We start from the raw sequence: 27,007 nt of genomic DNA on the forward strand, positions 1-27,007 counted from the left end.
AAAAAAAAAAAAAAAAAAAAAAAAAAAAAAAAAAAAAGTAGTATGTTATATTTATTGCACATATATATAATAGAATTATACTTTAGCTATTGGTCTGTATTTTATCTTACAATTAAAGACAATTTGTCATATATTCTTTCTTAGTATTTATTTACAGATGCATAATACTTTGATGGGCCAGGGATTTAGCTTGCACTGTGCCTGCCTTGCAAGTGCAAGGTCTTGAGTTTGATCCCCAGTACAAAATAATAATTAATAATAATAATTGTATTATATTAATACAGTGAGAATGATTCTTTGACTTAATAATCAGCATGCTTTAGAAGTAAATATGATTAAGTATGATTTATATAGTGTCACTTAACTACATAAAGTTCTGTGTTTGTATCAGACTATCAGTATACTAACCTATTGCTTTTTATTTATTTTTATTTTGAGACAAAATAAAAAATCTTGCTATGTTGTTCAGGCTGACCTTGAACTTGTGGCCATCCTCCTGCCTCAGCCTCCTGAGTGCTAAGTGCATCACCATACCCAGCTATTGGCCTATTTCAAAAACAGTTAATATTATCATTAAAAATATTTACCATATTGAAGCGAGATGTGGTGGTGTTTGCCTGTAATCCCAGCACTCGGGAGGCTGAGGCAGGTGGGTTGCCATAGGTTCACGGCCAGCCTGGTCTCCACAGTAAGACCTTGTCTCAAAGACAAAACAAAACAAAAAAATGCACTTATACATCTTACCACATGTATTTAAAAATCACCATCAAGCATCATAGAATATTCTAAATTAAAGTACCTTCTTTACTTGTAATACATATTATTGCATAGTTAATGGAAATTATAGAAGGGCTATAATACTAATTTTTACTTTATGTTTAATAGATACTTTATGTTTAAACAGGTGTCCAGCAATCACAACCTTCCAGTGATTCATTGCTTTTGGAAGTAGCAAAACAAGTGAAGGTTAGTGACATGGAGGAGGATAAATTGGAACTTTTTGAAGAGGACATAACAGCCAGAGTAAATACGTATGTATGACTACTGTGAATAACTTTTAGTTATTTTATTCTAAGAAATGGGATTGCAGAATTGTGGATTTGCTTGAAATTCTAACAGTGTATTTCCAATAATTAATGCTGATTGTTTGTTAGGGATCTATCAGAGTTCACTGAGGTTATTAAGGAAGGCTTCTTAGAACTGAGATCATTTGGAGCTGGACCTTGAAATTAGAAAATATGATTAAAACAAGATAATGAAAAATATCAAATTTGTGAAATATAGCTAAGCTATGTTTAAAGTAATATTATCTTTCCTTCACTGTGAAAAAATACAAAGATTAACTAAAGGAAGGAAAGGTTTATTTTGGCTCATGATTTCAGAGGTTCGGCCAATGGTCACTTGACTCTGTTAATTCTAGGCTGTGATAAAGCAAAATACCCTGGCCAGGAACATTTGGTGCATTAAAACTACTCACCTCATGACTTCCAGGGAGTACAGAGAGAGAGAGAGCTGGATTTTATAACAAAGACTGCCCAAAACCCATGAAACTGTGAATCCAAAAATAGATTAAACCACCCATGAATTCAGAGTCCCATGATCCATTCACTTCCTAAAGGCCTTATCTTTGAATATTGCCACACTGGAGACTGTTGGGGGATATTTAATATCCAAACCACAGCAAGTAGAAATGTACAGTACAAGGGCTGAAGGTGAAGCTCAGTACAGAGCCCTAGCCTAGTATGTACAGTGCCCTGGATTTGATCCTTATCACCAGCAATAAATAAATAAATGTACAGCATGAAGTATAAGATCAAAAGCAAAAATAAAGGTGAAACCAGAAATCCATGAAGACAAAACCAAAAAAAGGAAACAAAAGTTTTGTTATTAAGAAATAATTAGCAAAAAATATAAACCTATAGCCAGACTAATTAGGATTAAAAGACAGTATCAGGGCTAGGCCTGGTGGCGCACGCGTAGAATCCCAGTACTCTGGAGGCTGAGGCAGCAGGATCCCTGTGAGTGCAAGACCAGCCTGGGCTACATAGTGAGTTCCAGGTCAGTCTCAACTATGTAGTGAGATCCTGTCTCAAAAAGCTAAAAAAAAAAAAGACAGTATCAGTAATGAATGAGGAGATATCACCTCAAATATTAAAGTGTTGAAAAAAGAATACAATGACAACTTTATACCAGTACATTTAGCAATTTAAGTGAGAAGAACAAATTCTTTGAAATATACAAATGACCAAACCTCCCTCAAGAAATAGATGACCTTAATAGCCTTAGACATATTTTTATATTTTATATAGTTGGGGGCATTTATATTTGGTGCATATATGTTTATGATTGTCATCTCTTCCTCTTGAATTGTTCCCTTTACAAGGATGTAGTGGCCTTCTTTGTCTCTCAATCAGTTTTGGTTTGAAATTTGCTTTGTCTGCGAATAAGATTGCTACCCCTGCTTTTTTCTGGGGTCCTGTCACATGGAGAATTGTTTTCCATCCTTTCACTTTCAGTCTATGGGCTTCTTTTTGCACTAGGTGTGTTTCTTTTATAGAACATATTGTTGGATTTTGCTTCTTCATCCATTTTGCCAATCTATTTCTCTTGATTGGTGAATTGAAGCCATTGACATTGATAGTTATAACTGATATGTACTGACTTATTATTGTCATGTTATTGTCCTTTTGTTGACTCTTTATTTTTTGTCCTCTCCTTTTAATTTCTTGCCTTGGCTATTTGATTTGCTCTGTTGGGTCTCCTGTTGTTGTGAACTTCATTGTCTTTTTCTAGGATATTGTTTAACATTCTTAGTAGTGCTTGTTTAGTATTCATGAAGTTTCTCATGTTCTTTGTCATGGAAGTATCTTATTTCTCCATCCATTTTGAAAGAGAGTTTTGCAGGATACATCAGTCTTGGTTGTAGGTTGTTTTCTTTTAGGATTTGAAATACCTCACTCCATGCTCTCCTTGACCTGAGGGCTTGTGTTGAAAAGTCTGCTGTGATTCTGATGTGCTTTCCTTTGCATGTGATTTGTTTCTTTTCTCTTACTGCTTGTAGTATTTTGTTCTTCTGTTGGGTTTCTGGGATCTTTATTATTATATGTCTAAGGTGTAGATTTTTTTTGATCGTGGCTAGTTGGTGTCCTATATGCCTCACTTATCTGTATGTCCAATTCTTCCCCTCTGTTTGGGAAGTTTTCTGTCATTAATTCTTTGAACAGCTTTGTTAAGTCATTTGCATTTTCTCCTGCTACTTCATGGATTCCTATCAGTCTTATGTTATTCTTCTTTGCATCATCTAGGAGTTGTTGGATCAATTTCTCATGCTCCCTTACTGTTTTTAATAGACCTCTCTTTTCACGGTCACTGTGCGTGATCCTATCTACTATATAGAGGATTCTTTCTTCACAATCTTTTATTCTGTTTCCTACACTTTCAATAGAGTTTTTAATCTCTTGGATATCCGTTTGAATCTGTTTAATGGATTCCATTTCTTTCCTGTGTTGGGTGTTCATTGTTTCCATTTCTTTCTGATTCTCGGCCTTCATGGTTTCTATTATGTTCCTAAGCTCATCTATTTTTTTGTCAGTTTCTGTTCTGGAGTCTTGAATCGTGTCTTTCATTTTGCTTACCATCTCTATGGTTATCTGGGAAATAATTTCTGTTTTGAATTTTTTTAGAGCTTGATTGATCAGTTTTGATACTTCCTGCGCTGTGAAGTTCTGAGTGTCCTGGAGGTTCACTATCAGACTTATCATCCTCCTTTGCCCTACTGTTTGCCATTGGTGGACTGGAAGTCTTTGTGGCTTGCTCAAGTGTTTTCTCATCTTTATTTTTACTGTTGAGTTGCCCTTGATTCAATCTCTGGGTCATTAAATCTTCCTGATATCATTGCGTCCCAGCCTTTGATTCTCTAATGACTTATAGGCATTCTCATTTTTGTAGTTGAGAAAGCAACTCATCAAATCAATCCCTATCCTTTATCCCAATCGATACAATCAGGAACACAATAGGATCAGTCACCGCCCTTTATAGCCCCCCATACCTCTGCAGAGTGTGTCCAAGGACTGGCTCAATCAAGGGATCTAAGAGTTGGGAGCGGGGGATGGTGCTCAGTGGCGCCCACGTGGCTACCCTCCTGGAGCTGGGTCGGAACCAATCAGAGGCACATGCTGGAAATGGCGCAGCTTCAGAGGAGGCCTGTAGATCAGGCAGCCGCACAGCAGGGAGGGCTCTGGGTCCAAGCTGGGGTGATGTCTCCAACGAAACTCACCCTCCTGGTGCTGGGTCGGAGGCAATCAAGGTGCACGCTGGAAATGGCACAGCTCCAGGCCCGTAGATTGGGCGGCCGCACAATAGAGAGGGCTCTGGGTCCAAGCCGGGGTGATGTTGTGAATGAGACTCCCATATTTTTATATTTTAAATTTGTAGTTTTAAACTTATCCCCTATGCAAATAAACTTCTCCCCTATGCAAATATAAAATATTTCTTCATCTCCCCTCTGTATTATCATTGTCATGCATATTAGAAAACTTTATTTCTTTGCATCAGTTACTCCAAAAAGGAAGTTCTCAATCTAAAAGGAAATAAATGGCACCAGGGGTAACTGAATGCACTTTGTTTCCTTTTAGTCTGAGGAACTTCTTTTAATACTGCTGTTATAAGAAAGGTTTAATAACTACAAATTCTTCCAGTCTTTATTAACAGGGAGGGCTTGATGTTTAGTTCATTTTTGGGTCTGTTTTTAGAAATCAGGATATACTTCACAACATAAAATGTACTATCTTAAAGGGTTTAATACAGCAATTTCTTACTGTGTTCATAAGCTATGCACCATCATTACTATCTAATTTCAGAACATTTCTGTTATTCCAAAAGGAGATCCTGTACCTTCCAATAGTTGTTCCCAGTTTTCCCCTTGCCCTCAAAACCCGGCAATCATTAATCTACTTTGTGTCTCCATGGATTTGCCTATTTTGTATATTTCCTATAAATCTTACACTGTATGGCCCTCTGTTGTTACAATATGTGTTCCTCTGTATCTGGCTTATTTTATTTTGCATAATGTTTTCCATAACAATGCTTTATTCCTTTATATACCCAAATACTGATTTATTTATGGATACCACATTTTGTTTGTCCATTTATTAACTGATGAGCATTTAGGTTGTTTCTGTTTTTGAGCTATTATGAATAATTCCATGAATATTCACACATAAGAATTTGTATGAACATATATTTTCAGTTATCTTTGGTATATTCTTCATAGTGGAAAATTTGGTTGTATGATAATTCTGCTTAATCTTTTGCTCCTCTTTTAAAGCCTTACTTTTAAGTAAAGGGTGGCAGTATTACCAGCTAAGTTTGTGAGACATATTTTTATGGCAATCCACCCGAAACAAAATTAGACTTAGTCTTTGCTATCCCAAACATGAGACACTTGTGAAATAGGCCTAGAGAGCAACTTAGATTTACTTGAATAACATTTCCTGAGTCGTATGAGTGCCTATTTCTTTAATTGGCAGTTAAAGTCACCTGAACCACCTGATGCTTCTCCCTTTGGGGTTACTCCTTCCAGCAAATATAGATGATAACATTCCTCCTAAGACAAGATGTATGACTCTAGTGATTTATGTAAGAGAAGCTCTTTGTTTTATCACCAGTTCCTATATCAGGAGGATGTTAAGGTGATGATGGCTCTATTTGTAGTTACTTTTGCAAAGTCTCACTTTATACTTTAAAAGTAATAATTAGTACTTGTTATCATCATTTATAAAACACCACTAAAATGACAATCTTTTTATATATGCCCTGGGTTAACTCATGTTTAGAGTAGAACTAAAATGATATGACAAATATTACTGCATTTTAAAATTTTTAAATATTTTTTGGAGACAGGGTCTTGCTATGTAGCCCAGGCCGGCCTTGAACTCACAGTAATTTTGCCTCAGTCTCCAAAGTGCAGGGATTACAGGCATGTACCACCACGCTGGGCTTACTGCTGCATTTTTAACTGTCTTCTTCAATTCACTTAGATTCATTATATTTAATATATAAAATTAAAATTAAAGCATTTTGTGATAACAAATCATTGCATAGTATTTAGTTTAATATTCAATAGAAAATTTCTTATAGATAATTCAAAAATTCTTGGGCACTAATTTTAGATATGAGATTTATATTTACATATACTCCTTTCTATTTAAGCAGAATAAATTTATGTGGTTTTTTGGTTGTTGGTTTGTTTTTACAGTGATGAGAAAGAAGAACAGGATCATAAAGAAAAACTGGTATTGACAGAAGACTGTGAACTTATCACAGTAATTGATGTAATTCCTGGCAAATTAGAAATCACTACTCAATACATATACTTCTATGATGGCAGCATTGAAAAAGAAGATGGTGAGGAGTTATAGGAAAATAACTTTTGTGTAGTAATTGAGTATTCAGTTTAATAAATCCTGAATGAGAAGAAGAAAGCAGTAAGATGGAACAGTGAAATTGTGGGCTATCGTGTAAAATGAAAAGTGAAAAGTCAGCCTGGGGTTAAATTTATTTATCAGTATGTTGAAGGGGGGAGTGCTTTCATTGTTTATTATATTTTAAAGTTATGAAAGACTCTTCATTTTATCGTACTTTTATGTACATGCCCATAAGCTTCTCTTCTAATCCTATATGTGATAGTAAAAGGCTGTTTAAACTGAGTGTGGTGGTGTATGCCTGTAATCCCAGCACTTTGGGAGGTTGAGGCAGGAGGACTGCAAGTTGGAATCCATCCTGGGAAATTTAGAGACTTAGCCAGATCCTGTTTCTCTCTCCTTTTTTGTCATTGTTGTTGTTTTATTTTTGGTTTTGTTTCTGGTGGAATACTGGGTATGAATTCAGGGATTTGAGCTATATCTCCTTTTAAATTATTTATTTTGAGATATGTTTTCACTAAGTTACTAAATTGCCTTGGACTGAGCTTGAACTCACAGTCCTCCTGCATCAGCCCCTCAGAGTTCTGTTATAGGTGACTGTTACCATGACTGGTTTCAAAATTATTTTTAAAAATTTTTAAGGGCTGCTTTTTGTGTTAGAGCAGTTGCCTAGCATGTGTGAGGCTTAAGGTTAACTCCCCAGTACTTCAAAAAGTAAGTAAATAAATAAATAAATAACTGACTGACTAAAATGCCAATACAGAACTGTTTCCAATATACAGTGTTTGGGGCCGGGGATTTAGCTCAGCAGTTCGGTGGCCTGCCTTGCAAGCGCAAGGACCCAAGTTCAATCCCCGGTACCAAAAAAAACAATATACACTGTTCAGAATTATTCTCTCTTCTTATAAAGCAGTAGAATAGCTGTAGCATTTTGAAATAGTTTTAAAAGAAGCAATTAAGTATCCAGTAAATTTAACAAACAGTTTTTATATTATAAAATTCCTTTCCCTAAGTTATACTTTTATTGGGATCAAGGCAATATTTGTTTCAAAGCATGAGTGACTTTATGCAGTGCCTCAGACCCAAGATTTCTTCTGTTTTCAGGTGTAGGCTTTGATTTCAAGTGGCCTCATTCTCAAATTCGAGAGATTCACTTACGGCGTTACAACTTAAGGAGATCAGCCCTTGAGATTTTTCATGTTGACCAGTCCAACTACTTTCTCAATTTCAAAAAAGAGGTATGCTGCATTTCTAGAAATCCCAAAGTATTAGCTGGAAATAACTTTAGCTAGTAAGCATTAATGGAACTTTGGACTATAATCTTGTCAAGACAAAATATTAGAGGAAAAAAATAAATTTTGGGAGATCCTATAGGTACATTATGTGAATTTTTATTGAGACTTGTATTGTTGGCAGCGTGGTTGTTTGCAGTTTATTTGGGTATATGTAGATATATATGTGTATACATATATTCATAGGTATATATAAATATAGTCAGTAGAATATTGCTATAAATAGATGCCTCACAGTATCCTGATGTGATGTAACATGTAATACATAAGATTAGGACTGAATTTATTAAATTAGCTTTGGTTCAAATTCAACAATAATAGGGTACTTATTTCTTCTTGGAATATAGTAAATCTTAAGTAGTGTAAGTTGTTAAGCACACAGGCTCTGAAACCAAATTACCTGAGTCCAAGTACCATTTTGGCTACTAGCTGTATAAACTGAACCTGTTCCTTAGGATACTGCACCTGAACATTCCTTCCCTCTTTTGTTCAATTGAGGTCAGACTAGTTTCACACCTAGACAGCCCTCCCCACCTTCCTAGCCTCTCCTGTTTTCTCTCATGCGCATCTGTCCTAATAAAATCTTTCCATGTTTAATTCTGTCTTCGTGTCTACTCAGAGAACCCAGATTAACACAGAAAGTAACTAATTTACTGTTCATCTGTGGGACCCAAGTTTACTATAGATGATCTGATTTATATATTTTAAAGATAATTTATCCAATTTAAGAAAAGGTTACCTTTTTGCTATTAAAAATAATCTCCATCATAGAAATACACAAAGCGTGTGTTTTATGGAAAGTTGTGTCATGTAATTGACTGAGGCTATCCTACTATATACATCTGCATAACTTCCCAGCTTTTAAGTCACATTTGTATACAGTATCTAATCTTTGTAACAACCTTGAAATTAAATGTGGCAAATTCCATTATCCCTTTTTTATAGAAGAGGAAGCTAAAATTTAAAGGTGAATTGTATTACTTTACATTTATATAGCTCTGAATAATTTATAACACTTTAAGGATAGAAATTATATTGTTTGCTAATAAAGTGCAGTAAACTACATGATTTGCTGACAGGGTTAGTAAATAGCATAACTGAATCAAACCAGGCAAGCAAGTTTTCCAATTCAAAGTCTAGTGCCTTAACACAAAATTTTGCAAAAGATAGATGACTTCACTAACTGCCTCAGTCCATTTTCAGCTGCTATAATGAAGTACCTGAGACACACTCATTTTAAACAATAGAAGTTTATTTGGCCTATGGTTCTGAAGCTAGAAGGTCAACAGGCATGATACCAGTACCATATGATAGGGGAATACATCTCAGGCTGAGATAGGAAAACAATATTAATTTGGGTCTCTCTTCCTTTTCTTAAAAAACCACTAATGCTATCACAAGGTCCGCAACCTTCATGACTGTATCTAATCCTGACCACCTTCCAAAGATCCCACTTCCAACTATTAACATAGGAATTTGGGGATTAAGTTTCCAATACATGAACTTTTAAGAAACACATTCAGTCGCAGTACCAGGTGTAGTAGAGAAGTTAAAACCATAACCCACTGGGCCTGGGCTTTAGCTCAGTGGTGTTACCACCTGCCTTGAAAGCACAAGGTCCTGAGTATGATCCCTGGTACCAAAAAAAACAAAACAAAACAAAAAAACCACCACAACCCACTACTTATCTGAAATATCCAGAGTAGCCACATTTCTAGAGACAAAAAACAGATTAGCAGAGGTCAAGAGATATAAAGGAGGCAGAATTGGGGAGGACCTACATGGATAATGGGATGGTTGCTTAACTGAATATACTAAATTACAACTTAATTACATAATTCAAAAGAATGGATAATATCTCACTAAAACTGTTATCAAGAAAATGACCGATTTTAATGCTATATTTTATAGGTTAGAAACAAAGTATATAGCCGACTATTATCACTTACTTCTCCAAATAGTTATGGAACAAGATCACCACAGGAGTTATTTAAAGCATCTGGATTGACACAGGTAGGAAAAGTCATTGTTTTGGTGTTCTTGTGGCAAGGGCTGTTTGAGACAGGGTCTCCCTGTGTATTTCAGGCTGACCTTGAACTTGCAGCAACCCTCCTGTCTCCTGGTGTTACTGCCACGATGCCTGCTCATGGTGTTTTTTTATGTCTCAGACTTTTGCTTAAAAAGTTAAACTTGCATCTTCTGATTATTACTATTGTCTTTCAATTCAGACCTTTTATCTTTGAATCTTGTTTTCTTTGTGCGTATAGTGCTTTCCCCTCTCCCATATCATTCCTTCCATGAAATTAATTTTCTCTTTTTAAAAAAGAACGCATGGTCCGGAATAGTGGTGCATATGTCTGTGGTGTGAGCTCCCAGGGAGGCTGAGGAAGGAGGATTGCTTAAACTCATAAGTTCAAGATCAACCTGGGCAACACAGCAAGACCCTGTCTCAAAAATAACGTATTTTTTTTAAACAGTAAAATCAATCCATGCATAAAACAAAAACAAAAAAATGCTGCTCTGATTTTTCTTTTTTTATGCTGTCTAGAAATGGGTGAACAGAGAGATATCAAATTTTGACTACCTCATTCAAATAAATACAATGGCAGGACGAACCTATAATGACCTTGCACAATATCCTGTGGTAAGTTTTGTATAAATCCCATATGAGGAATTGCCTTATAGTTCTACAATATACATAAATGTATTTATGATAGTTTATATTTCATTTTTTAAAAGTATATAGGGGCTTGGGTATACTTAAGTGAGAGAGTGCTTGCTAGTATGTGTGAGGCCCTGAATTCAATTCCTAAGATCACAAAATTAAATAAATATGTGAATGAATTAATAACTAACCAACCCACACACACTTTTTGCCTTTATGTACATTTTCTTTTTTTTTTTTCTTTTTATTGAGTTTATTGGTACAATCTAGGTATACAATACAGTTACATTCATCATTGGGATTCTGTACCTTCACATAATAGGTCTTGATTCTCATTTTTTCCCCTTGTCCCTGTCCTCCCTTCACCCCCTCCTCCCCTCCCCATTTACAAACACTTTGTTTCCATTTTTTCAGTTTCTCATATTTTTTTCCTCTCCCCTATTACCTTTCCCCCACCCTTCCCACTTTCCCTACACCTTTAGCCCTTTACTTCCTATTTCACATTGTTAATTATCTCATTAGGATCCTGTGTGCTATTATAGTTTTGCACACCAGAGAAACTATTAGGTATTTCAGTTACAGAAATCTCTGTATGAACATTAAAAATAGGGAATCCTAAAATAAAACTAAAAAGGAAAGTAAAAGGGAAAAGGCAGTGATGTAAGATTAAAATAATCCTTAATTCTGAAGATGAAAATGGTCCCTGAACATATTTAAATTGCTTCTTGCTCTTGTAGTCTTATCTTATTCTTTTTTTCATTATTTAGAGAATACTTTTTAGTTCCTGTAATCAAACTATGTACATTTCCTATCCTGGTGTTTTCAAGAAGTATAATTCATGAAGAATAATTTAAAATAAAAGCTTTTTTCCCCCACTTCATTGAAAATATAGCCATGGACTTATAAGAAATAACAGCATTGAACTGAAGATGAATAAATACTTAAAATATTTATGTAACGTGTATAATAGGGAAAAATATTATTAGAGAGTATTCCTTTATATAAGCATTTGATATTAGATATGGGGATATTAGGAATGTCTCAACTGTAACATTGGCTCTTCTAGTTTCCCTGGATTTTACAAGATTATACCTCGGGAGAGTTGGACCTTAATAACCCCACTGTATTTAGAGATCTTTCCAAACCAATTGGAGTAGTCAATGATAAAAATGCCAAAATTATGCGAGAAAAGTAAGTGCTTTTTAACTGTTTTGAACATACTTATTTTCAGTTTGAATTTTTATTGATTTCTGCTATAGTTGACCAAATTTTTTTTTGTTTGGTTGTACCGGAGATCAAACTCAGTACCTTGCACTTGTGAAGCAGGTGGTAGTACCACTGAGCTAAATCTCCAGCCCTTTTAAAAATCTTTGTGTGTGTGTGTGTGTGTGTGTGTGTGTGTGGTACCAGGGATCAAACTCAGGACCTTGTGCTTGCAAGGCAGGTGGCAGAACTACTAACTCAAATCCCGACCCCCCTTTTTTTGTACCAGGTGTAGAACTCAGGACCTTGCATATGCGAGGCAGGTGTAGTGTCACTTAGCTAAATCCCCAGTCCATTGTTATCTTTTTTTGATTTACTAAGTTTTTATAGTACAATAGTACATTGGTGGCTGCCCTTTATATAACTGCAGTTCTGTTGGTGTCCTTTTTTTTTTTTTTTGGTACCAGGGATCAAACTCAGGTCCTTGCACTTGCAAGACGGGTGGCAGAACCACTGAGCTAAATCCCCAGCCCTTTTGATGTCTCTTCTTCACCAAATTTAAATTGATATTTCTCAGAATTTCTTTGCATCTTGTAATAAGTATATGTTAAAGCCAATGCTGGAAAAGTTTTTTCCTAGGTATTTTAGACATCATAACCTACTGATAAATATGTGTAAATATTTATCTGACAGAGCAATATTTTGAAAGATATAAAATTAATAATGCAAACCTATTATTTAACAAAAATATGAATTAAAAAAAATGAACTGACTATAGTGTGGTGCATGCCTATAATCCCAGCTACTTAGGAGGCCAAGGCCAGAGGATCACAAGTTTGAGGCTGTCCTGAGCGATTTAGCAAGATCCTGTCTCAAAATAAAAATGTTGGGGATGAGGCTCAGCACTCCCTAGCTTTAATTCCATTTTCTGTTTTTTTTTTTTGGAGGACTGGAGGTATAGCCCAGTGGTAGAGTGCCAGGGTTATCCTCAGAATCACACACACACACACACACACACACACACACATGCACACAAATGCATGTATTAATTCATACAATAGAACAGGCAGTTAATTATCTCTGAGAATTATAGTTTTATATTTCTTCTATTTTAATTGTCTGTGTTTTCTAATGTTTCCCATAATGAACATGTGTTATTTACATAAAACAAAAATGTTAGCTGAGTATCCTGAAGTATCCCTGTGAATTCCAGCACTCAGAGGCTGAGTCAGGAGCAGAGCTGCAAGATTGAGACCAGCCTGGGTTACATAGTCAGCTCAAGGCCAGCCTGAACTACATAGTGAGACCCTGTCTCCAAAAAAAAATTAAATAAGGCTTCAGAATCCAGTATTTGGGGATATTACATTGTTTGGAAAAAGTCATTAAACAATAAGACTTTTCATATATTAATATGATGTGAAATGAAACTTGCTGTTGCATGCCTGTAATCCCAGCACTCAGGGCACTGAGGCAGGAGGATTTGAGTTCAGCCTGGGCAATTTAGTGAGACTTACCTCAAAATAAAAAAAGAGCTGAGGTGTAGCTCAGTGTGAAGGCCCTGGCTTCAATCCCTGCTACCTAACAGGAAAAAAATAAAAAGATTAAAGATGTGATAGTATTACTACAGTTCGATGATGAAGCTGACTTTTTCTTTTAAAAAACAAAACTGTTCCCAGCAATGTAATACAAACCAAAGCCTCTTTATGTAATTTGCTGTTATGGTCATAAAACTCATTTCTTTTTTTAGATATGAAAATTTTGAGGATCCTATGGGAACAATTGATAAGTTTCATTATGGTACTCACTACTCAAATTCTGCGGGGGTCATGCACTATCTTATCCGTGTAGAACCATTCACCACCCTTCACATCCAGCTTCAGAGTGGAAGGTATGTTTGGGGGAAATAAGCTATTTTCTTACAATGTATGTTAATCTTGAAAGTGATGTGCCTTGACATTCTGTGCTGTATAATGTCATTGTCTCCTTCTCGTCCACCTCTTCCCCTTTCCCCTCTACTTATTTTCTTTGTCTCTCCCTCTCTCCTTTCTTATCTCTCTCTCCCCTCCCTCTCTCCCTCCTTTTCTCTCTCCCTCCTTCCCTCCTTCCCTCCTCTCTCTCTCCCTGTCTCCCACACTCCTTCTCTCCCCCTCCTTCCTTTCCTTCCTCCCTTAGGTTTTGATTCAAATAAAAACAGCCAAACTGGGACCTGGGATTTACTTCAGTGGTTCCACACTCAGTGGTTCTGCTGCTTGCCTTGCAGGCACAAGGTTCTGAGTTCAATCCCCAGTACAAAACAAAACAAAAAGACAGCCAACTAGTTTGAGACTGAATCACTCTAACTCCAACAAATGACTTTTAAGAGGTCTTTTTTCACTGTTATCCCAGTGTACCTTTGGGGATTACTACTGTTTTGAGGAATTCACCAGAGATTTAGTGTTAGATCTGATTTAGAACTAAATCTAAGCCATCTGTAGAGAGTCAAATCTCAGTAGTGCCTGTATTGTCCTCCTAAGAATATTCATCAAGATGGAGCAATAAGGGACTCGTAGCCTGTTTAAACTGGTCTCTGGTAGTTCTGTTAGTATGTTAAATGAGTATCATAACTTACTTACATTTCACATTTTCTTTATGAATCTAAGGAAACTTACTTCTCCTAATCCTCTATTCCAAAACGAATATTCCAGGTAGCTCCCTGCTTATACATATTTCGTCTCTGTGTTGCCTTATTTTTAAACATTACTTTTTGTTTCCCACCCAGTCAAGAGCTATGTAAGCAAGTCCCTATTCTTTTTGCTTTCTGTGTATCTTCTGTCTCACACAGCCAGTATCCTCTATCCCTATCTTTTTTTTTTTTTTTCAAGATAGTATTTTGCTATGTAATTCAGACTGGCCTTGCACTCACTTTGTAGCCCAGGGGCCAGCCTCAAACTGACAGAGATCCAGCCAGGCATAATGGTGCATGCCTATAATCCCAACACTCAAGAGGCCGAGGCAGAAGGATCCTTGTGAGTTTGAGGCCAGCCTGGGCTACATAGAGTTCAAGGCCAGTGTGGACTACACAGCAAGACCCTGTCTCATAATAATAATAATAATAATAATAAATATAATAATACCTCACAGAGCTCCTCTTACCTCAGCCTCCTGAGTGCTGGGACTACAGAAGGGCATCATCACACCTGGCCCTCTATTTGTATCTTAAGTACTGTAAGCCTTAGCTTTTAAGAGGCTCCAGCCCCAAAATCACTAAACGTCACTAAAATGTTACATCATTTATCATAATAGCAGGTACTTTTTCTCCTATAAGATGCAATAAAGTATAACTAAGTCTTTTCTACTTTTCATAATTTTATAATTAAATTACTTTTATGGAGCTTCAAAAAATTGTACTTTAAAGGACACTATCAAGAAAATGAACACTATAAAAAGCCTCTGATAAGGAACCTTTACAACTAAATAGACAACCCAATTTAAGAATGGGCAAAAGATGTGAACAGACCTTTCTCTAATGAAAATATACCAGTGTTCAATAAACACATACAAAGATGTTCAACATCATTAACATTAGGAAAATTAAAGTCACAACCATGAGAGGCCTAAGGATTTAGCTCTGAGATATAGCACTTGCCTAGCATGTGCAAGCCCCTGAGTTCAATCCCAAGTACCACAAAAAGAGCACCTTAGACCCACTATGATGACTGTAATAAAAAGGGTGGAAATAAGAACCAAAGATACATCATGTAAAGGTACAAGATTATAATGATGAATATAACTATTGTATACCTAAAAATGTACCAATAAGCTTAATGAAAAAAAGTGGATAAGTACTATTGTTGATGAACATGTTGAGAAACTGGTGGGAGTGTAAAATAGCACAACCTTTATGGAAAAGAATCTCACAGTTTTTGAGAATATTAAACATAGAATCATCCTGTAACCTAGCAGTTGTATCCCTAAAGACACACAGTCACACTATAGCTTGCACACAAGTGTTCCTAGCAGCATTGTTTATAGTAACCCCAAAGTAGAAACAACCCACATGTCCATCTGTCAATACATACTGAATAAATAGATGTGATACAGCCATATACATACTGGGCTCCTGTTGGGCTGTGAGTAAATAAAGGTAATGAAGTATTAATACATGCTACAATATGGATGAACCCTGGCAACATTTTGCTGAGTAACATAAAGCTAGACCCAGAAGGCCACATATTGCATGATTTACATGAACTGTCCAGAGTAGGAAGAACTATGAAGACAGAAAGCAGATTCATATTAGTAGTTGCCAGGGGTAGGGTAGCAGAAGGGGAAGCACCTCTCATAGATAACACTGTTTCTTCTTGGAGCAGTGGGAATATTTTAAAATTAACCTGTGATCTGTGATAGTTGTACAAGTGGGAATATACTAAAGCCAGCAGTTGTCTACCTAAAATGCATGAATTATGTAGTATGTTGGTTTTATCTCAGTTAACTCTGCTTCTTCTCAAATGTGGATATGCCACCACACATGGCCTAATCTCTGTCTTTTGTCTGTAAAATAAAATTAGTAGGTATCCAAAGAAAAGTCAGGATGTAGCTCAGTGGCACTTCTTCAGTCACAATGTCCTGAGTTCAATCCCTAAAACAAAACAAAACAAAAAGTCAATTTTATCATCAATGTAATTTCCTTGTTTGATGAGCTTCCCTTTTTAGACTCAAAGCCATTACTTATTAAATAAATCCAGGAAATAAAACAGAAGGAGTTTGGGGCTGGGGATGTAGCTCAGTGGTGCTGCACTTCCCTAGCAAGCACAAGGTCCTGAGTTCAGTCTCTGGTACCAGGGGGGAAAAAAACAGAAACAAAAGCAGGAAGAGTTTATCTTTTTCTGTGATTGAGGAAAGGATGGCATAATTGCAGCATTTCCACTTGAGCTTTTTCGAACTCCCATAGGTCCTAAGAACTCATGGTAAAATCTAAATAAAATTAATTAATTAAAACTAAGCTAATAGTATATGCAAGTAAAATATGAAAGCTTTAGTTACAGGACTATTTCCCTAACTGACCCTTTTGAGTAGATGAATTTATAAAGATAATCATGTATCAAGGGCTAAGTCAACATCATCCCTATAAATATCAAATATATTAATACTACAATGCTTAATTACATTTAAATGCTGATTTTCAAATATCCAAGTAACATCACTTTTTGCAATAAATTTTACTCTACATAATTTATACTTTTTTTAAAGTTTAAGACTATATTTAATTTGCTTGAAAATTTTCCTCCAGTCTGATTTGGTTCTTAACTATTTTGAGTAAGATAAAGATTAAGAAGACCATGGTTCTAATCACTTGGAAGCCTAAAGGAGTTTAGAGGTTTTGCTTCATGCCTTCTTGTTGCTTTTATTCTGTATTTACTGTTTTTCAATTTCCACACGCAGATTTGACTGTGCAGATCGACAGTTCCATTCCATTCCTGCTACCTGGCAAGCTCTCATGGATAATCCATATGACGTGAAAGAACTTATTCCTGAATTCTTCTATTTCCCAGAGTTTTTGGAAAATCAAAATCGTAAGAAACATAGGAATAAAAATTTTAACTTAGCAGGTTCCAATAAAGGAACCTTTCAGAACATTCTTGTAATGCCTTTAGCTTATTTAAGATTTGCTCTAAAGGGCCAGGGGTTTGGCTCAGTGGTGCCGCTGCCTGCCTTGCAAGCCCAAGGGCCCCAGTTCAATCCCAGTACCAACAAAACAAAACAAAAAAAGATTTACTCAAAGGGACTGAGGATTTAGCTTAGTGATTTCACCACCTGCCTCTCAAGCCCAAGATCTTGAGTTGGATCCCTGTACCCCCACAAAAAAAGATTAGCTCAGGATTCGCTCTGTCTGTGGATTACTCAGTGATATGACTTGAGCTTTATCTTTTATAGAAGTACTGTGGAGAACTAAGATATCTGAGTCAGATTTGAATTTGGAAGATATTTGTCAAAGTACAGTGTTTACTAGAAAAGCAGAATTGTTTATATACTGTCATTAAAAGTCATTGAGTTAGAAGCCAGGCGTGGTGGCTCACCCCTGTAATACCAGCACTTGGGAGGCTGAGGCAGGAGGATTGCTGTGAGTTCAAGACCAGCCTGGGCTACATAGTGAGTTCCAGGTCAGTCTCAATTACATAGTGAGACCCTATCTCAAAAAAACAAACAAACAAAAAAAAGTTGTTGAGTTAAATAAAGTAAGGATTTAGAAGAAGGGTCCTCAAACTATAGGTCTGTGGACCAAATTCATGGGCACACTCATATTTGTGTAAAGTTTTATTGGAACATAACTTACCAATTCATTTATGTATCATCTATTTTGAGTGCTTTTGCAGTTTAATGGCAGACTTGACTAGTTGCAGCACAGACAAAGTAAAAAATACTTATTTTTTAACCCATATAGCAGTGATGGTGAACTCATCGTGGGCTGTTTGTATCATTGAAGGCCTGAAAAGATTCACCATCACTGCATTATAGAAATAATTTTTTGATTCTTCATTTATAACTTAGGAGAAGAGATAGTTGAGAGCAATGACTAGGTTTATTACAGCATTTGAAAATTCATATTTATGTTTTATAAATATCCAATGTTTTGTCTATAAGGTAGTTCTACATTTTTTTCTTTTTTATGCTTTGTTTTTTGAGACAGGGTGTCTCTATGTAGTCTAGGCTTGCCTTTAACTGACTAGTTAGCCTAGGCTGACCTCAAACTCAGGGCGATCCTCCTTTTCACCCTCCTGAGTGCTAGGATTATAGGCGCATACCACCATGCTTGACTTCTACATTTATTTTTAACCAGTTAACAGTTTACCTTGAGTATCATCTGTGTGATTTGTTTATGTACTATCCTGAGTAGCTCTCGGGCAGGTATTATTTCAACCAGTCAATTCTTAAATTGAATAAATTTGATAAAATTGTTTTTATATTTCCTGTTATATTATCTTATAAAAATTAATGAAAAAGGGCTAGGGATTTAGCTCACTGGCACCACACCTGCCTTGCAAGCTTAAGGTCCTGAGTTCTCTCCCCAGTACCAAAGAAATAAAAAAGTTAAAAAGATGCAAATTTAAATTTTGGTAAGCTAACTGAATCTGACCCTAGACCCTCAGACTTTTATCTCCTAAATTCAAGATGTCTGGGACAGGTGAGATGAGCAAGGTTAATTGGGATGCAGAATTGAATTTTAGCTTGACAATTTATGATACTCATCACTGACAGCTGCAGTTCTTGACAAAAAAAATTTTTTTTTGGTACAGGGGGTCAAACTCAGGACCTTGTGCTTGCAAGGCACGGTGCAACTGAACTAAATCCCTAGCCCCCTTGACAGTATTTTTGATGGCCTCCATATATATATATACATCTTTGAAAAGATCTGAGAGGGAAAAAAACAGATATATCAATTAGTTTGCCTTAAAAAAATCAACTCAGAATGATGCAGCTAGAAAATTTTGGTGTTTTCCATAACAAAAATCCAGAAATATAGAAGTTTCAGATACCTTGATATTATCAAGGCCAACCTCTTTCTGTATTTTTCACTACCATGTTGAATATTTTGTCAGTAGCTAGTTCTTTCAGGGTTATAAAGGATTAAAGCAGTTTAAAACATCATAGGTAGATACAACAGTATCTGAAACAAAAGTATTTTAGAAATGGGAGTACTGATTCATCATGTCCTGTCTCAAAAGTGAGACATCCTTCCTCAGAAGCTCTCCCAGTCTGCAGAGCTGGGTCACAGACCAGTCACCTTAAATCGGCATAAACAAACACTCCAATGAAATAAAGTTTCTGCTAGCAAATAAAAAGGGGGAATGATCATAAGGTGAACAACACACAGTACAGCAACTGGCTTAACATAAAACCAAGGACCTTATGTATCCTGATACTCTGTGACATTTAAACCTCACTCCTTCTTGACGCACATGTTTGTTTTGTTTGTGATACCCGGATCAAACTCAGGACCTTGTGCTTGCAAGGCAGGCACCAAGCCACTGAGCTAAATCCCCAGCCCAGACACATGTTAGTATTTTAAAGCAGCAGACAGTTATTTTAAGACTGTTATTTAAAGATATTTCGTCTTGAAATTCTTTTGTGTTAACACTTTTCCTCCCATATTGCATGCATAAGAAAACTTTGTATTTGGAGAAATTTCATCAAAATGCCATGTTCTACGGCCAGGGATTTAGCTCAGCGGTGCTACTGCTCTTAGCTAAGCATGGTGGCACACCCCTGTAATCCCAGTTCTCCTCAGTCAGAGACAGGAGGATAACATGTTGAAACCCAGTCTAGGCTATATATGTGCATGTATTTAATTCTTCTATATATCTGATTCTTCTGGAAAACGCATACAACTGTTCTAGTAAGCAAGTTGAGCAAGTTTAGGATGTAAGTTTCAACAGAGTTCTAATGAGCATTAGAGGCATTGCTGCTTATTTTCAGTGTAAAAATTCTACCTAATACTGCATTATATTTTCATTCAGATTAAAGTAAGAGCTGTAGTCCTAGGTCTTCCCTCAACAAAAAACTTAATTCTTATTCTGATTTACTTTGAAGTAACTAATTTGAAATTATTGTATATGTTTTTAATTAATACAGAGACCCTACTCCAATAAGTAAGAATTAAAGAAAAAATACCATCTGTTTTGCTTAGTAATATATCCTCATTTGTATTTGGTTTTGTTCATTTATCTAAATCTAAAATGATAAGATACATCTATTTTTTACATATCTTAGAATTTAACTTGGGTCGTCTACAAGTTTCCAAAGAACTAGTAAATGATGTCATTCTCCCCAAGTGGGCCAAATCAGCTGAAGATTTCATCTGTAAACATAGAAAAGCTCTGGTAAGATTTAAAATTTTTTTTTACTTGTTGAATTACTGAGATCCAGATGTATTTTCAGAAAGATGAGATAAATATATCCAACAAATTGATTAATTTGTAATGTGTTATATATATATTGTTTTTAGAAAGTTATGATATAGTAATTTAGGATATGAATATTTTGATACAGTGAGAATTTAGAATGGTCCATGAATGTGTAGCAAAATGCAGGTTGAGTGTCTTTAAACTTGGTTTTGGATTTTCTAGAAATTCAGATTTTTAAAAATTTTTAAAGTTTTATTAGTACATCTTTGTGATACATGATGAATACATTTATTGTGGGGAATTGGTACATGTGCATGTCACATCTTAGTCCTTTTTATTTTCCCTTCACTTCCCCACCAACTTTCTCCCATCATCTAAAGATCTGCCTCCCTGGTTCCTGTCATCTCTTTTATTTTGCTCTTTAAATTATTCATACTTTGGGTTTCTCATGTAAGAGAAGCTATATAGGTACTGATGTACTCCTGGTCCCAAGCATTTTGGATAAGGAATGCCCCACCTGTACAGATGTTCCTCGTGTAACAGCCTATTTAACTATTTGGATTTACAACAGAGGTGCACTGTTCAGGTTTAGGACTGCCATTTGGACTTACTGCCTGTCTTTTTTTGGTATATTTCTGTGCATCTTGTTTATAGAGTCTTAGTGTCTTTTTTGGGTACAGTACAACTTGTTTATGTACTACTGTAATTTTTGCTAATGGTACAGTACTATAGTTTTATATTATGTTATACATTACAGCGTTGGGAGTAAGATTTATGCAAATGAGCCAGGCTTGGTGGCTCACATCTGTAATACCAGCCCTCCCGAGGCTGAGGCTGGAGAATTGCTGTGAGTTCAAGGCCAGTCTAGACTACATAGTGAGTTGAAGGCCAGCCTGAACTACAGAGTGAGAACCTGTCTAAAAAACAAAGCAAAAGCCAGGTGTGGTAGCACACACCTATAATCCCAGCACTGCGGAGGCTGAGGCAGCACAATTGCTGTGAGTTTGAGACCAGCCTGGGCTATATAGTGAGTTCCAGATCAGTCTCAACTACATAGTGAGACCCTGTCTCAAAAAACAAAAACAAAAACAATTCAAAGTGTTACTTTTGAAGAAATAAGGAAGCTTCCATTGTATTTTGGGGAGCCCTGAGCTGTCTCCTCAATGCTGGGATCACAGACATGTGCCATATCAGCTGGGTAAGGCTCTGATTTGTAATTGCATCAATGTTGCAACCTTGTGGTGGTTAAAGACTGAGTGTAGAATCAAGAGAAGAGAAAGTTGGGCTAGGGATTTAGCTCAGTGGCACCGTGCCTGCCTCCAAAGATCAAGATCCTGAATTTGATCCCAGTACTGCTCCCCCCACAAAAGGAGAGAAACTCCACTAAATGGTAAAAGTGAGAAAGAATTTGCAGCTATCTGTAATTCACTATACAATCTATCCCCTGGCCCCAAAGTATTTATATTCCTCCTATAGACAAAATATACTCATTTCCACTCCAGACACACCCCAGTCCATTAAATCAGGCATTGGCAGGTTTTTTTCAGTAAAGAACCAGGTAGTAAACATTGTTTGGCTTTGTAAACAGTAAGGTCTGGATCACACTACTCACCTCTGCTGTTGCAATACAAAAGAAAATATGTGGCTGGGTTCTGCTACTAATCAGTCTACAAATGTGGTAGCAGATAAGATTTGACTCTCAGGTAGAAGTTCATAATCCTTACATTAAGGTTTGAATCTTTTTTTTTTTTGGTACCGGGGATTGAACTTGGGCCCTTGCGCTTACAAAGCTGGCAGCTGAACCACTGAGCCAAATCCCTGGTTTAAGGTTTAAGTTTTAAAGTTCAAGATCTTGATATCTCCATCAGGTGTAAGTATGAAACCACTCAGATCTGGCTCCTTCTCTTGAATCCAAAGATTGAAATAAAGAAAAAATTTACCAAATAATAGGACAGGAGAACTATAATATTACTTTTATTCAAAAGGGGGAGAAAAACAGGAGGTCTTTGCACTCACTGGTTTATTGCAATTCAGAATTTCAGTAGAAATATGTCTTTTATGAGGACCTAGTCCTGTTCCTTTGAGAATGGTTTTCTTTGTACTTGCAAGGCAGGTGGCAGAACCACTGAGCTAAATCCCTGTTCTGAGAATGGTTTTCAGTGGCTCTCAATTTTGCCCTTAATTCTCCCCTTCTCTGAATCATTCTTTTCCATAAAAAAAGGCTTTCTTACATGAGTACAGTACTTGTATCATCTTCTTACCTAACCATAGTAAATTGGAAGTCAAATGTTTCTATTCTTTTCTAACAATATTTGTATCTTTGGACCTGAAGTAGTATAATTCCTTTTTAAAACTGATTTTCTCAGCTCTATTTGGAGAAAAGCCATTCCATGGAGTTCATTCCCTGGTACTAAAAAAGAAAAAAAATCCATTTCATGTTCCTTTACAAATTGGTCTCCTCTACTTTGGATTAAATGGAAGGCTACTAAGGGAAAATGCCTACTCATCATTTTCTAGATGAGTGGAGAAAAGAGGGGTAACCCCAAATCCTTCTGAGGTCTCAACAGATTGTTTTACAGTCAAACTGGTATAGGAAAGATATAACTCCCAACCTGCTAAATGGCAGATGTGTGAGTTCATGTTCCTTGAAATTGAAGAATGAATTCCAAAGAATAGTGCAGGTGAAGAGTGGGAAAGATTTATTGAGAGAGATATAAGACTAATTAGGAGGGTAGCACTTTCTCAAAGAAATGAGTTACATGTTTGGGAAGTTAGAATTTGATAATCTATACTCTTAGTCTTGTCTTTTAGTCTGAGAGAAGATTGTCCACCCCTAGTGAGGTAATAGTTTGTTTCCATGGGAAATCCCAGAAGGGTGGTACCAATTACAGTATAATCTCAAACTTCCATTTGTTCCTTAGAAAAGTATGTAAATTTGGCCTTTGTGACTTTAATCTCAAGGTTTTGCCTTCCTCAGATGGACCTCCAGCCAAGATGTGTTCTCACATTCTGCACTGAATTCCTCCTGGGCCTATTAATTTCTGTCTAATTTAGTTGCCTGTGATAAAGCCCTGGAAGCTTTAGCCTGAGGCTATATTTTTGTTGACATTCTGATTTGATTATTGCCACTTACCATTTTGAATGTCTTTTCTCTCTGCAAATTCTGGGAATGACAAATAGTTTTATTTTCAACCCCAACAAGACTTAGCCCTCTCATATTAAAATTATGGTTTAAAAAAGATCTATGTACTTAAATGTTTCATGAAATGAAAAGATAGTTTATTTTTTAACCATTTTCCTTCTCCCACACATTATTGTTGGCATTTAAAAGAAGCCAGTTGGGAGCTAGCCATAGTGATGCTTTCCTGTAATCTCTGCACTTAGAAGGCTGAGGCAGGATGATCTCTGCAAATTCAAGGCCAGTTGGGGATATATAGTGATTTCAAGGCTATCCCTGGACTATATAGTGAGACCCTGTCAGAAAGTCTCTGTCACTGACTAAAACATGAGCCCCTTTGTTTCTGTCTCCAGCAGCAACCTCCTCAAATTTGTCAGTCCATCATTGCTATAGTCAGTGGAGCAATGCCCCCTCTGCTGCCCCCCTGTCTGCCTCCTGCTGGGTAAAGTGGCAGAGAGTAATTTGCAGCTTTTTTCCCCTTTTTTTATTCCATTTCACTGTGGTTTCATAGTTTCCTTCAATTTAATTTTTTTCCTTTTTCCTTCAATTGCAAAGTTCTACACAACTGTTTCAATGGGAATTGTAGGGCTGGGGATTTAGCTCAGTGGTTCCACTGCCTGCCTCACAAGCGCAAGGACCTGAGTTCGATCCCCGGTACCAAAAAAAGAGAAATTGTACCACAAAGATGCATCCCTCAGTTCTTAGTAAATCTTACAGATATTTCGGCTGTTATTAGCTTATTTGTGTTACTTTCTTCACTCAGGAGGTACATTACAATTTAAAAATATGATAATCTACATTATAGTAGACATGAATAATTATATGTACTGAATACTGGATATGTAGTATGACTTTGAAGAGGAGGGAAAGGAGAAGTAAAAAGATGCATTATGTACATACACCAACTTCCCACAGTGAATGTTATTATGTGCTACAAACATATACTAAGAAAAATTTAAAAATTTAAGAAAACTTTGCAAACAGCTGGATTATGGTAGAAAATCATAGGACTCTTAGAAGTTAATGTACAGTGCCAATCATGTAATGTTTTAGATGTGCCAGTAAAGTGAAAGTACATTTTTCAAAATTAAATTTTAAATAAAAAATGACTGAATCATATATACAGACATATCTGTGTGGAAAATGTTTAATTTTCTCTTTAAAAAAAAAAAATTAGAGGGGGGAAAAATGAGAACCAAGACTTGTCATGTAGAGGTACAAGATCCCAGTAATGAATGTAACTGTATTATATACCTAGAATGTACCAATAAATTCAATTCAAATAAAAAATTTTTTTAAAAAAATAGAATTTAATAGCTGGGGATTTAGCTCAGTGGTGCCACCACCTGTCTCACAAGCGCAAGGTCTCAAGTTTGATCCCTGGTACCAAAAACCAAAAAACCAAAAACTTGAATTTATATTGTAGTTGGAAGATATGTTTGTATTAATTAATAAAATTGTTCATTTTCTAGGAGTCTGAATATGTTTCTGCTCATCTGCATGAATGGATAGATCTGATTTTTGGCTATAAACAGAGGGGACCAGCTGCAGTGGAAGCACTCAATGTTTTCTATTACTGTAGTTATGAAGGTAAAACCTATAAACTTTTTCTATTGCTTTTTTGTTTTGGTGGTGGTGGTACTGGGGATTGAACCTAGTGCCTTTGCAATGAACTACATCCCTCATACTTTTTTATTTTGAGGCATGATCTCTCTAAGTTGTCTAGGTTGTCCTTGAACTCACAATCTTCCTTCCTCATTCTCTTAAGTGCTGGAGTTACCAGGGTGCACCATCACACTTAGCTAACAAAAAATTTCTATTTGAAAGATTAAGAAACTGCTGTTTTTTTTTAAATAATAGTAAAGTACATATATGCAAACCTAATTATAAATGCCAATTATTGATGTCATAGAAGTTTTAAATCTGTCATACATACCCTATTTATTCAGTCCTACATTAAATATTCCTATTAAATTGTTAGCAAACTTTGAAAGAAGACCTCTAAAATCATGAATAACAAATTCTTCATTGATATTACTTAGCTCCAAGGATCAAGCTTCTGATGACTTTAAAAGGTGGTAAAGTAGTTTGTTCATTTTTGTGGTTCTTGGAATTGAACCCAGGGCCTTGTACATGAACAGCAGGCACTCTGCCACTGAACTATATCCCAGACCTTTTTTCTAATTCTTAATTACAGCTAATAGTTTCAATCCATTCGGGTAAAAGGTTTGTTAGTAAAGTAGTATTGCATGGTTATTGGCAGCTTGGACTTACCCAGTTTGGCCAATTACTAGCCATGTAGTGATCCATATTCCATATTAAGTGTGACTGAGTATAATCAATAAATTAAGAATATTACCTTCCCCAAACTTAGTTTTAAAGCTGTAATTTAAAGCAGTGTTTTTATATAATACTCTTATTTAATTCTATCATGAAGAAAACCTAAAATTAAGTGTAGTATGAGTATAATTTATGTTTTTCTAATAGAAGCTTTCAAAGAATACCAGTTAACTTAATCACTTAAATGATGGATGACATTTATTTTATGCACATTTAATAATGGATAATTTACTGATTTTTGGAAAATTATCTCTTCATAGTGTTATAACAAACTGAAGAATATTTAGTTAAAAATAAAGTTATCAGTGCTTATCTGTTAGTGATGTGGCTTGCTGATTTGTTTTTACTTCATGGTGAGTTAGTTCCTTCTGGTTTTAGGAGCTGTGGATCTGGATTCTTTAACAGATGAAAAGGAACGAAAAGCCTTAGAAGGGATGATTAATAATTTTGGGCAAACACCTTGTCAACTGCTAAAGGTAAATTATATAAATTATTGACAATTGAAATCTACAATTGAATTGGTAAGGAATAATACTACCATTTTATAAGATTTTAAAGCCTTATTTCAAAATTGTTATCCAGAATTTGGAAAAAAAATTCACTGACATTTAAAAGTAAATAGCTTTAGCTGGGCATGGTGATGCACACCTGTAATCCCAGCACTGGGAGGTTGAGGTGGAAGAATTGCTGCAAGTTTGAGGCCAGGCTTGATTACATAGTAAATTCGAAGCCAGCCCAAGCTATGTGGTGAGACCCTGTCTCCAAAAGTTAAAAAAAAAAAAAAATCTCTAATTGATTGTTCCCTTATCTTTTTCTTTTTCTTTTTTTCTCCCCCCAGTTCTAGGTATTAAACCCAGGGCTTCATGCATGCTAACAAGTACTCTACCACTGAGCTACAGCCCCCAGTTTCACAGAAAGATTTATACTTAATTAGAAAACCAGTCACTTTATATTGTTTCTTTATATTGCCATTAAACTGTCTTTATTTTTTTAATTTAGAAATTTATTGTTTAATCCACAAGCTT

The 27,007-nt window shown here is 35.9% G+C and overlaps 1 protein-coding gene across 3 annotated transcripts in view; it reads left to right on the plus strand.

Annotated features, from left to right (window-relative positions):
• Nucleotides 1–27,007, plus strand: part of Nbeal1 (neurobeachin like 1) — a 195,561-nt gene that overhangs the window by 142,944 nt on the left and 25,610 nt on the right. For all 3 annotated transcript variants that reach the window (XM_010616111.3, XM_033764549.1, XM_033764550.1), the window contains 11 exons: nt 905–1,031; nt 6,257–6,405; nt 7,527–7,660; nt 9,626–9,727; nt 10,263–10,358; nt 11,446–11,570; nt 13,330–13,470; nt 17,004–17,134; nt 20,331–20,440; nt 25,115–25,232; nt 26,361–26,458. In XM_010616111.3, the coding sequence (XP_010614413.1) occupies nt 905–1,031; nt 6,257–6,405; nt 7,527–7,660; nt 9,626–9,727; nt 10,263–10,358; nt 11,446–11,570; nt 13,330–13,470; nt 17,004–17,134; nt 20,331–20,440; nt 25,115–25,232; nt 26,361–26,458 (1,331 nt within the window). The remainder of the gene's footprint in view (nt 1–904; nt 1,032–6,256; nt 6,406–7,526; nt 7,661–9,625; nt 9,728–10,262; nt 10,359–11,445; nt 11,571–13,329; nt 13,471–17,003; nt 17,135–20,330; nt 20,441–25,114; nt 25,233–26,360; nt 26,459–27,007) is intronic.

Source organism: Fukomys damarensis, unplaced genomic scaffold (assembly GCF_012274545.1).
Source record: "Fukomys damarensis isolate Sample0158 unplaced genomic scaffold, DMR_v1.0_HiC HiC_scaffold_16, whole genome shotgun sequence".
NCBI classification, from domain to species: domain Eukaryota; kingdom Metazoa; phylum Chordata; class Mammalia; order Rodentia; family Bathyergidae; genus Fukomys; species Fukomys damarensis.